Source organism: Diceros bicornis, chromosome 9 (genome assembly GCF_020826845.1).
Source record: "Diceros bicornis minor isolate mBicDic1 chromosome 9, mDicBic1.mat.cur, whole genome shotgun sequence".
Lineage (NCBI taxonomy): Eukaryota > Metazoa > Chordata > Mammalia > Perissodactyla > Rhinocerotidae > Diceros > Diceros bicornis.
The window spans coordinates 84818656-84831202 of NC_080748.1; the positions used below are offsets into that span (position 1 = coordinate 84818656).

Here is a 12547-nt window from a genome sequence, read left to right on the forward strand (position 1 = left end):
GCTGTGTGGACTGGTGAGGTCTGAGCATGGCGGGTGCCACCCAGGCCCTCCACACCCCCTGCCCTTACCCCACCCCTCCTGAGGGTGACTCCCACCTGAAGTAGTAGTTTTACAAATAAATGTAGAAGCATCTAAGAACGAAAAGGTCTTCTGTTACTCTACCAAAAACAAAAGAAAACATTCTCTTCCCAATCTGCTCTAGCAAACTGATGGAGTCTCACTCAGCCCATGTAACCGGCCTTGGGACTCTCAGAGACACAGTGGCGCCCCACACACTTGCAGCCTAGGCGGAGAACTCGAGGCTTGTTGCTGCTCATCTCAGCCAGGCCTGTTCTCCAGCACAGGGAACTTTTGGAGGCCTAGGCTTGAGCGTTGTGGAAAAAACAGTGGGCATTCAACAGTGGGGAGCTGAATGAGTATCAGGAACCGAGGAAAAAGGTGAGCTTCCCACATCTCACTCTCTTTCAAAAAGCAGATGAGAAATCAGACTGATAAACTGGAAGTTCTTCTAACGAGGCCATCTAAATCAAAAGTTGTATATGTAAATGCCAATCAGTTGTCATCCTAAAAATGTCTGCAATACCGTGTCTGCCCCAGTCCATTCTCATGAAGGCGTGGGGGCAAGGTGTGTGGGTCTGTTTTCTTGTTGGGGGCCTGGTGTACTGTTTGGTTTGTTCTGCGTCTGTTCAATGTGGGGTTTTGTCTGTGTCTTCTGCCCAGGCGTGAGGGAGCCAGTCCCCATCTTCATCTCATCTCTGAGTGTGGTGTTCAAAGGTCAGAGTGTCTGAGAAAGTGCTCTGCACATGGAGGGCACTAAAGGAAAGCACCCGGCCGCACCAGGTGAGTGTTGGGAGGGTGGAAAGGAAACCATTATATCTGATGAAAAGCCGACCTCAGATCTGGGCTCCTCTGCATCCAGTGCACCTGAACAAGCTCCATGGCCTCTCTGGGCTTTAGCTTCTGGTCTGCAAAAGGGAGGCAATAAAAATCCCAACCCCACAAAGGAGCTGTAAGAAATAAACAAGACAAGGCCCAGAGGGCACTAAGCATGGTGTCTGGCACCCAGGAAGCCAAGATAAATCCTGCTACTTGCCCAAGCAGGGGCCTCCAGGAAGGTGGGGGCTGTGAGCTAGCAATCTGGATGCCCCATAGGTTAACATGTAGCATCTATAATAGAAGCATGTCTTTCCAGAGTCACTTTTCGGGACTAAAGATGAACGGGAATTATGTATCAACATTCTTCGTCTTTGCTTTCAGCACTTGAAAAACATGCCACTTCCTTCTGACCTCCATGGTTTCTGACCAGATATCTGCCGTCATTCTTAATTCTTTTTCTCTTGCTGCTTTCAAGATTTTTTCCTTGTCTTTAGTTTTCAGAGTTTAATTATGATGTGTCTTGGCATGGATTTCTTTGAGTTTATCCTGCTTGGAGTTCTTTCAGCTTCCGGAATCTGCAGGTTTATGTCTGTTGCCAAATTTGGGGAGTTTTCAGCCATTATTTCTGCTAGTAGTTTGACAGCCACACTCTCTCTTCTCCTTCCAGGACCCCAATGACACAGTGTTAGATCTTTTGGCCCACAGGTCCCTGAGCCTCTGTTCATTTTCATCCAGTCTATTTTCTCTCTGTATTTCTGATTGGGTGATGTTTATGGTTCTATCTTCCAGCTCACGGGTTCCTTCCTCTCTCCCCTCTATTCGGTTGTCGAGTCCATCCATTGAGTCTTTTACTTTGGTTATTGTGTTCTTCAGTTCAGAAAGTTCCATCTGGGTCTCCTTTAAATCTATTTGCTGAGGCTCTCTATTCTTTTCACTTAAGTGTGTTCATAACTGCTCACTGAAGCATTCTTACAATGGCCGCTTAAAGTCTTTGTCAGATAACTCTAACATCTCTGTCATCTCAGTGTTGGCATCCATTGATTGTCTTTCTGATCCAGTTTGAGATCTTCCTAGTTCTTTTATGACGAGTGATTTTTAACTGAAATATGGACATTTAATATTGTGTTATGACACTTTGGATCTTACTTAAACCTTCCATTTTAGCTGGCTCCCTCTGACACCATCTTGGAGGGACTAAGGGGCCTGGGTAGGCACTGCCTCTTTCCTGACAGGCAGAGGCAGACACCCACATTCCCCACATGGCCTCCACTGGTGCTGTGAAGTGGCAGGGCTCGTTACCGCCTGGTGAGGATGAGATCCCAGCTCCCTACTTGGCCTTCTCTGACACTGCTCTAGTGGGGGAGTTGGAGTGTCTCATAACAACCAGGCAGGGTGGAAGCCCTGGCTCCCATAGGCCTTGCGGGGGGTGGGGGGCATTTTTTCTGTGTGTTTGGCTGGAGTACAGCAGTTACTGGCTACTGTTACAGGTTCTGTCTTGTTAGGCTACCTCTTTCCTGGTCCTTTGGTGAGAGAGCAGGCTTTTGATTTTGTTTTGTCTGTGCCCTTTGGCATTGCTAAATTTCTAGATTCTCCAGCTCTGAGTCTGGGACATATGAGGCAAAAAGAACACCCGGGGAGCTCATTCTGTGTCATTCCTTGGATCCCAAGGTCCCAGTCCATCGCCTTCTTTTCTCCACATTTCAGAGTCTTCTTATGTTTATTTTTTTTTTTTTATTTTTTTTTTTTTTGTGAGGAGATCAGCCCTGAGCTAACATCCGCCAATCCTCCTCCTTTTTTGCTGAGGAAGACGGCCCTGGGCTAACATCGGTGCCTATCTTCCTCCACTTTATATGGGACGCCGCCACAGCATGGCTTACCAAGCAGTGCGTCGGTGCGCGCCCGGGATCCGAACCAGCGAACCCCGGGCCGCCGCAGCGGAGCGCGCGCACTTAACCACTTGCGCCACTGGGCCAGCCCCCCTTATGTTTATTTTATATCTAACACCCAAAGTTTTTAGCTGTAATTTATGGGAAGAACAGGGAAAAGTACATCTGCTCCATCTTCCCAGAAGCAGAAGTCCTGGTGTGTTATTCTTCATCTCTAAACAGATTTGTAATGATATCGAAGTCAAAAGAGATAAGTGTTCCTAAAGAGCTGTTTAAGGACACATACAATTAATGCCACAGATGAGACTGTCCTTGCCATGCACACACTGGCCTATTTTTAGCTGCATTATAGGGCTCGTGACAATGACATTTTTATACTGATTTTATCACTCAGAGTCAATATATCGCTAAGAAAATAAAACCAGTAATTTCAGCTTCTCTAAATTTTTCCCATCGCTTTCAACAATTTCATTCAGCAAAAATTTAGCTTAAAAAACACTGTAGAGTAAAATGCTAGATTCTATGAAGAACATAAAAATGAATAAAACCCAGTCTTCCCTCCAGGAGTTTGTAAATCAGAAGAAAGACAGACAAGTAACAAAAATATATAAAAGGCAGAACACAATAAAGGACCCCAGGTCACTCTGTCACACAATCTGGAGGAAGGAGCAGTTCCCTCTGCTATGATGACCAACGGCTGCTTCATGAAATAAGTGGCCTTGAAAGATGGGATAAATTCGAGTTGGGCACCACCAGGAGAGGAGACATTCCCAGAGAAGGAGAAGCTTAAGGGAAGGTGAGAACAGTGAGAAGACAGGGTGTATGTGATGAATTACACAGAGCTCAGCTCCAAGGCACCTGTCTCAGCTAATAGGAGGACAGGAAAGACTATCCAGGAAGGCTGGGAGAGGCTTTGAGGGGACGGTGACTGGATCCCAGGGCCCAACAGAAAGACATCCTCAGGGGTGTGCAGAAGAGAGGGGAGTTTGAACGCTGGAACCTGCCGAGGCCAGAGGGCACAAGATGGCGGGACCATGGAAATGTGTCGTCACAGTGATGAAGCTGGTGTTCTAAGAATAAACACGTGTTTAAACTTGTGTGTATGTACACGTGTGTACATGTGTGTAAAATTTCTTTTTCATGGAGAGAAAAGTTATGTGAACTCTCAACAAAGCAAGAGAGGCCAGTTTGATTTGGAATCATAAAGTTTCTGTTTCTCCTGCCAACTTAAAGATAACAGCCTGGAATTATCTTCCAGAGACATTAAACACGATCCAGTTATCCATTAACGAATATGGCTGACATTCATTAGTTAAATTCTCCCAGATCAATACCACACTAGTGAACCTTAAATACCTCTTCCCACTCCCAGAATTCTTGACGCCCCCTCCAGGAGGACTCTGGGCTGACCTCCCAGCACGTGCAGCTGCTCACAGGCGTCCTTTGTCCTCTGCAATCTCTTAGTATAGTGGCGCTTTGTCTGCCTTGCTGAACCCAGAACAGTCAATTTTCTTCCACCTATCTTAATACACACGTTCATATTCAGGCGACTGTTTCTGGTCAAGAAAGCAGAGAAATTCTGCAAACAAGGCCTTACACCCAGAGGGCACCCATTCAAAGTCTTCAGTAGCAATAAAGATGTGGGCCCACCTACAAAGATGTGGACCCACCTACAAAGATGTGGACACACACCTACAAAGATGTGGACACACACCCACAAAGATGTGAGCCCACCTACAAAGATGTGGGCCCACCTACAAAGATGTGGGCCCACCTACAAAGATGTGAGCCCTCCTAACACAGGCTTTGCAGGTTTAGCTTGCAGATCCCAAACCTAAACTACAATTTATTTCCAAGAACTCTTTTCAGTAGGAGCTCTTGCTGGTCTTACACGCAGGCCCCCCTCACCCCGGTCTGCCTCAGAGCAGACACACAGGAGAAACTTGAGAGCGCCCCGCTGAGTCTAACCGAATCACAGGTCCCTCGAACCCTGAACGCTGACTCTTGGGGAGTTTCTGTAACCACAGGAAGGACTTTGGAGAAGCGCTTTCCCCCTCACATGACCTAAACCAGGCGTCAGCTCACCTTCCACCAAGGGCCGGACAGGAAACATTTTTGTTTCTCTGTGCTGTGTGGTCTCTGTCAAAGTGTTGACAAAATACCCCATAACCAGTCCAGATGAGAGAGAGAAGGGGAGTTTACTTGAGCCCAGGTGAGGATTACAACCTGGGAAGGCCTTTCCCAGAAAGGAAGAAAGCCTTCTGGAGAAGCACCAGTGCTCAGTAGTCTTACACCTTTTTAGAACAAAGAACATACATTAAACAGGCCCAGGATACATATTCCTCAAAGTTTCAAAGGGGTATTTAGTTGCAAATTAGCAGGTCAACATGACCTTGATGTCAGGAAAGGGACTAATTCTGGCATTACCAACAGGGTGGAGGAGGGGAAGGATGCATTCTTATCTTTTTTTTTTGTGAGGAAGATCAGCCCTGAGCTAACATCCATGCTAATCCTCCTCTTTTTGTTGAGGAAGACCGGCTCTGAGCTAACATCTATTGCCAATCCTCCTCCTTTTTTTCCCCCAAAGCCCCAGTAGATAGTTGTATGTCATAGTTGCACATCCTTCTAGTTGCTGTATGTGGGACGCGGCCTCAGCACGGCCAGAGAAGTGGTGTGTCGGTGCACGCATGGGATCCGAACCCGGGCCGCCAGTAGCGGAGTGCACGCACTTAACCACTAAGCCATGGGGCCGGCCCTGCATTCTTATCTTAAGAGAGTGCGTTCTTTGATGGGTAAAGCAGATGTACAGCGTATGTTTGCTAGGCCATAAGTCAGGCTTCTTTAGTTCAAGGCAAATCAGTTTTGAACCCAAATAGCTACCCCATATACCTCGATATGTGGAAATCTCTTGTCAAATGTGAAAGCAGCCACAGATAGTGGGTTAATGCTGAGCACAGCTATGTGTAAATAAAACTTTATTATTATCCGGCGAGAGCCCTTATCTACAGAAAGGGGATGTAACCCACCAGATGCTCTCCCATCTCACAAATACTGATTGTCGGGCTGAGAGTCACCATATCAGGACCTCAGAACCCACTCAGCACCACACGAGGATAATAGGAGAGCCAGCTAAACCCCAGTCCTCTACCCACTGGTCCACATTTTGCTCGGGTTGTCTACCCACTTCTGTGTCAATCTCTCAAGGTTGTTAAAACGGGCCATCCTCCCAGGCCAGGCCAAAGTATCAACCATTGACAAATCCGTGGTCCCTGTCAAAAAGAGCTACCTGCTCTCCAGGTTCATCCACGGCCTCCCACCTTTCCCAGCCTGAACTAACTTCACTTCGGACACAGCATCCCTGACATTCCCTGAATCTAGGAGCAGCTGCCTAGGTGTGAGGCCAGGGGCTATGGCTTCTGTGCAGAGTGGAAGGAGAGCGGTGGAGGCTTGTGGTCCTCAGACAGATGGTCCATCTCATCTGGCATCTTCACCTGTGTGCCACCCTGTCCTTCACAGATGCTCCCCTGTAACAGCACAGCTGCTCATGGGGCTGAGCCCTCGGTTCTGCCACAGGCGGCCAAGACCTCTTAGCTAACTTCACAGCATGAGCAGTTACATGCTCCCTCCTCCAGACACCACGATTTCATAACCCGGAACACCAGCATCTTCTCCTGGGTTGCACTAAAGTTGTTCAAGAGAAAGATCTTAAACTATCTTCTCTGAATGCCCCCTCTCTTTGCTTTCTCCATTTATTGGAGAATGACCTTTGGAGGACCGCCCAGGCCTCTCCTGTCCCTCTGCGACATGCGTGCTGGTGCTTGTCATAAGCAGCTCGAGTCAGGAGACAACTGTCTATTGAGCAAACACTAAAACCGCGCTTCCTCCTTCCAGGTGCTGCTCGGAGCTCTTGGCCAGTATTAACTCGCTGATCCCTAATGATGACACCCCAGATGGGTGCTGTAACTGTGCCCATTTTATAGATGAGGAAAATGAGGTGGAGGGAGATGACACGCAGCCACAAAATCACACAGGTGGTCAGTGGCTGTGGCCGGCAGAACAATGGGCCCCCAAAGTTGTGATCCCTGGAGCCTGTGAGTATGTTATGTTACACGGCAAGGGGGAACCAAGGCTGCAGACAAGTTCAGATTGCTGACCAGCGACCTTAAAACAAGGCGATGACCCTGGATTATCAGGACGGCAGTGTAACCACAGTGGTCCTTAAACTGGGAGAGGGAGGCATGCATCAGCATCCCAGTGACGCGATGAGAGAAGGACTTGATCAGCCACCACTGGCTGTGAAGATGGAAGATGAAGAAGCCAAGGGATGCGGGCAGACTCCAGAAGCTGGAAAAGCCAAGGAACCAGATTCTTCCCTAGAGCCTCTGGGAAGGAATGCAGCCCCGCGACACCATGATTTTAGCCCAGTGAGACCCATTTAGGACTTCTGACCTGTGTTTTTTTAAGCCACTACCTTTGTGGTAATTTGTTACAGCAGCAGGAGGAGACTAACACAGATTTTGGTCCCGGGAGTGGGGTGCTGCAGTAACGGATGTGGAAGTGGCTGTGTAACTGGGCAATGGGCAGAGGCTGGAAGAATCTGAGACACGTGATAGAGAGCGCCAAGACTGCCTTAACAGACTGCGGGGAGAAACGCGAATGGTAAGAGCTCTGCTAGCGAGGGCTCGGAGGGAGGTCGGGAGCACGGAAGAGCGAGGCTGTGTCATCTCCGAGGGCTGGAATCTGCACGAAGACCACAGGTAGAGCCACCGACACGAAGGGCGCTGCTAGGGGAGCACAGATGGAAACGAGGAACGCGGCACTGGCAGCTGGAGGAGAGGGAGGTGGCGTCAGAAGACGGCGTTCCAGGGGCAGACGGGGGGGGGGGGGGGGGGGGGGGGGATGCAGCCAGGGGCCGCCACCTTGAGGAAGGAGGGGGAATCGAGGGGGGCGTCCAGCCTCCAGGGCTCCAGCGCGGGGTCTATCTGGGCACACTGGTCACTTCCTCATCATGCTGCTGTATTTTCTTCAAAACGATGCTCAGAGGGAGATGATATCACTTGTTTCCTCGGCCTCTCCCCTTCCCCTGGAGCTTAAAGCCCATGGGCCAGTGACTCCGGCTGTTCCTTCCGCAGAACCTGGGCCTGAACCAGCGCCCCGTGCAGGAGCGGCGGGGCTCGGCTTCCGTTTGCTCAGACCGCCCGAAGGAGCGGCAGAGGGGAGGGCGCTAAGCTCAGTGTGGGTGGTCTCATCTCCGGGGAACCTCCTTTTGCATCCGGGACCTACTAAACCATCTGTGGTGACCACCCCACACCCATTTGCGCGTCGAGGCGAGGGCCGGAGCCACGAAGGCACAATGGAAGGACACGTGTGCACCAGGACAGAAACGTCTGAATCCCACTCAACTTCCACCAGCCTCCGGGTCCCGTCTCTAGCACGCCAGCTGTCCTCCCTCCCTCTGAAGGAACCTCGCCTCAGCCTACTAAGGAAAGCTACAGCCGCCAGCAGCTCTCTCCTCTCCAGCTCCGCCCCCCCTGCCCCTCAGGCGTCCAGCAGACAGGCGCTAGGCTTTCGAGAAAACCTGCCAGGAGCAAGACAGGAACTCGGACCCCTTCCCCTCATTGTTGCTGTCAAACATCCTACCAGCCTCCACACCCCACACGCCCTCCTCACCCACCTTGTGTGACCCGGAGTAGCATGAGAAATGACCCATCCTCCACCTGGTCCTCATCCTCCTGCCCCGGTTACAGGAAGTAACGTGAACACAACTTAAAAACAATGTCTGTGGAATGGAAAGCAAGTTGAAGAGCAAAACAGGAGGAGGACAAACGTTAACATCCCCTAAAGCTTCAACTTCTGAATTTCCAAGCAGGATTACCGAAAAGGTGTCTATTCCTACCTGTCCTTTCCCTCCAAGCCGCCCACAAGCCCACAGTCCCTGGGGAGCCTGGCACAGAGGTGCCTGTGTCACTGTTGGCTCCAAGCCTCGGTCCCCCCGAGCGTGTGTACACAGGAGGTCAGCAACGTGGGGACGGGGCCCAGACAGCCTGATGGAGCTCCACGGGGTGCAGGAGGAAGAAGGCGCAGGCTGGGCAGCCAGGACACAGCCGCCGCCCCCGGACCGGACAAGATATCCAGCACACCTCATCGGCCGTGTTACAAAACCCTCTGGTGATCAAGATTCTGGCTGCTTTGTGTCTCTGTCACTGAAGAAAAACGTGGCCAGTCAAAATGACACTGCCCCTTCACACCCTCAGTGCTGGGGACACCGAAGTCAGCTCCTGTTCCAGAAACACACACCTCGTGGTAAAGGCCGGCTTCTAATGGCGGCCACTTCAGGGCTCTCGGTTTGGGCCCCCGACACCAATCCCGCATCTCCCCTTGTAAACCAAGGACAGTAGTGAAGTCCAGCCAGTCAACAAAAGGAGTAAAGGGCCAGCCTTGTACAAACAGGCAGACGAGTCGTGTTCACTTGATCTGGCCTCCAGAGTGAGCATTGCAGCACTGCCAATGCTTAGTGCCCAGGAGCCAGCTCAAGGACGGGAGCCTAGAGGAGCCACCCTCTGCACCTGGAGCTGGAGACAGGAGACGCGAGGGACATCTGTACCTGGGAGATGCTGTTTTCACGGCATGATTGCAGATGAATTAGTCGAGCCGTTAACCACCACGGTAGAAAAGATAGCAACAAAGAAAGCAGGAGGGACAAGGGTGGATGTACTTCCTTCACTGAGTTTTACATAGAGAATTCGTTATTATCTTGCTTATTTGGCAGACTGGTGTGCCCAACTTAGCAATTTAAAAATTCTGGACAGGACCTTTGGGTATATATATCACTTGTTAAAGTACTGACATAAAAAAAGCCAGACCTTAAAGTTTCAGGCTTTTAAAAGGTCATGCTCATTGAAAATGTGCCCTACCATTTACAGTTTATTTACTTACGGTACCTTATTTGTTTTCATGGGGAAGGAAATATTTTCTACCGTAACACCATAAACATCAGTGTTTATGAAAGCTCGAATCAAGATCCTCTGGTACTTTTGAAAAATCACAAATACTGCACACACTAAAATAATTCATTACTTGTCTTAAAAATGCTTCTACAGAAAATCACTTCTAACCCCCATAACATACAAGCAGAGATCAAGCAGATGATAACTGAACTGGAAAATGCAGATATGCCCAGCACTAAGAGAGGGCAGGCTTCAGTTCTGTGCCCTACTTTCCTGACTAGACCCTGCAGGGGACCACCCTGAGCCTCGGTTTCCTCTCTTGTAAAGAAGGGGTAATTATATAGCTCTGCTCTCCCCTCAAGGTTGTTGTGAGATCCTGTTCCTGAGAGTATTTAAATGCCTCTGGTCACATTAGCAGGCTCAGCGCGGGACTGTGGGCTCTGGAGCCACACACATAGGGAACAAAGTCACCAGCAGGTTCCCTTTGGAGCCAGGGGTGCTTTTCAAGTGTCACTCGATTGTCGCTAAGACGCACTGAGTGGCTGATAAGCAAAGGAGAGCAAGTGGGAACAGAGAGTGGCCAGGGGTGGCCACGCACTGTGACCTCCAGCCTGATCCCCCAGATGGGGTCACCTGCCATAGGAGGGCCCTGTGCGCTGCTGGACGCCTGCCCTGGGGAACTCCTGCTCTGGGGGAACCGTGCCCTGGGGGGCCCTGCCTTGGAGACTCTGCCCTGGGGGACCCTACGCTGGGGGACCCCTGCCCTGGAAGATCCCTGTCCCGGGGGACGCTTCTCTCAGGCTGGAAGTCCTTGCTCTCCCCCCGTCCCGCCCCGTCCCTGCGGAGCCCCAGGACAGCGTGGGCCCGGGCGACGCTGGCCCTCACCTGCGGTGTCCCAGATGGAGATGTTGTAGGAGCGCCACTGCTTCAGGTAGAAGGCGCCGCCCACCGTGCTGACCGTGTCCGGGAAGCGCCGCTCCATGTACCTCTGAAGCAGGGACGTCTTGCCCACGTTCATGTCTCCCAAAAGCACGATCTTCCCGTCGGGCTTCCTCATCTTCCCGCTGGAGGCCACCCTCCTGCTCCCCGCTCCCGTCCGGCCTGTGCGCCCCTGGCGCAGTTGGAGCAGCCGACCGCCGCCCCCGAGACCGCTGGGACCCGGGATTCGCGGAGACCCAGACTCGCGGGGACCAGGGACTCGCGGAGACCCAGACTCGCAGGGACCCGAACTTACGGGACCGGCCGTGACCCTCCCGTCCGGACGCCCGGGAGCGTGGAAGAGGAAGCGCGTGTCCCCCCCGGGGCAGGAGCGAGGCACCCAGCCCGGCGCCCACCTCGGGTGTCCAGACCGCGGCAGACCGCGCTCGGACCACGGCGCCCCTGTCCCCGCCCCGGCTCCGCCCCGGCCCTCCTCCCGGCCCCGCCCCAACTGCCCCCGGAACACCGGCCCCCTCCCCGGGCCTCGCCCCGGGCCCTGCCCCGCCCCCCCGCCGCGCTCGGCTCTTGCGCCACACCGGGAACTCCTGGCCCGGGAGCGGGGGGTGCTTTCCGGCGGGGGGAGCGTTTAGAAGAAGGCGGGCTTGGTGGAGCGCCGCGCTCGGGGCGGCTCGAGGAGGCAAAATGAAAGTCCCGGGGCCGGGTTCCGCCGGTCCAAGTTCCCTGCCGAAGCCCGGTGATGTGGGCCGCTCAGACCGCAGGGTCGCGCCCCCTGAGCGCTGCCGGAGCGCTGGTGACCCCAGAGCCGCGGGCCCCTGGCCAGGCCAGTTCACCCAACGCCTTGCTGGCTGTGTCCATATCCTCATCTGCGTGGGTACAAATGTGGCCACTAGTCAAGGTCGCTGTAAAACGTTTACCTTCAATGAGCCTCTGTGAAAACCCCTCCTAGAACTGTTAGTGATTAGAAAGCTAGGGGGGTGGGAGGCGGCAGGAGGGCGCTGGAAGTGTCGATCTTGTGTTGCTTCGTTCACTTTTGCAAGAAACCGTTTATGCTATTTTCTATCTGAAATGCGGACAGCCGTCGCCTTTTAAACTTTGGAGAGAAAATTGTACTTTGGCAGTTGCAGTGACTACTATCTTTTCTCCTTCCTTTTTTCGTAGAGTAAACCTTGAAATGCTTCTAAAATATTCAGCGTCTATTTATTTTAGAGAAAATGCTGATGTAGAACCCGGCGCTCTGGTTTGAGCACCGTGGGGGTGTTTGCTGAGGCCGCTGTGTCCTCCGGCCTCCCATAAAAGGAGAAGGGGAGGGCCGGCCCACTGAAGGGCGCCCTGAGACCCGGCTGGGGCAGAGGTGTGAGGGCATCTCAGGCCGCAAGGTTGCTGAGACCCGGCCAATCTGGGACTTCAGTGGCTGTGAACATTCGGGCGTGGAAGGCTCCCTAATAGATGAACCCTGTTCCCTCTGTGCTCCTTCTCTGCCGCCACTGCCTCTTCAGAACGGAATTTAAGTCAATTCAACCTGTATTGAATGCCTGTTGCATGCACGTTATAGCCCCAGGCCTGTGGGCTCTGAGATTCGGTTCCTGCCCCAGAGGTTCACAATGAGATAGAATGAATAAGCTTTGCGTAAACAAATTAAACCTTGCCTCAGGGTTGCAAGTAGATCTAAGTTGTTGCGGCTATACAGGCGGGCCAGGCTGGACACCAGGTCTTCAAAGGCGGATCAACAGAAAGCACCTGGGGTAGGAGAGCCCCTAATGCAGGTGGGGGAGAGCCCCTGGAATGTGAAGCACTGTTACGACCTCCAGAGGGAGCAGGTGCGAAGCCCTGGGCCCTGGCTTGGTTTCTTCAGCCACAAATCAGCCACTCAACCCTGTGAGCGCGTGGGAGGAGAGAGCC

The 12547-nt window shown here is 52.3% G+C and overlaps 1 protein-coding gene across 1 annotated transcript in view; it reads right to left on the reverse strand.

Moving 5' to 3' along the window:
• RAB20 (RAB20, member RAS oncogene family) overlaps nucleotides 1–11080 on the reverse strand; it is a 34203-nt gene extending 23123 nt beyond the window's left edge. Inside the window, exon 1 of the mRNA XM_058548479.1 lies at nucleotides 10595–11080. Within this exon, the coding sequence (XP_058404462.1) occupies nucleotides 10595–10766 (172 nt within the window). The 5' untranslated portion in view covers nucleotides 10767–11080. The remainder of the gene's footprint in view (nucleotides 1–10594) is intronic.
• Between the last annotated feature and the right edge of the window lie 1467 nt (nucleotides 11081–12547).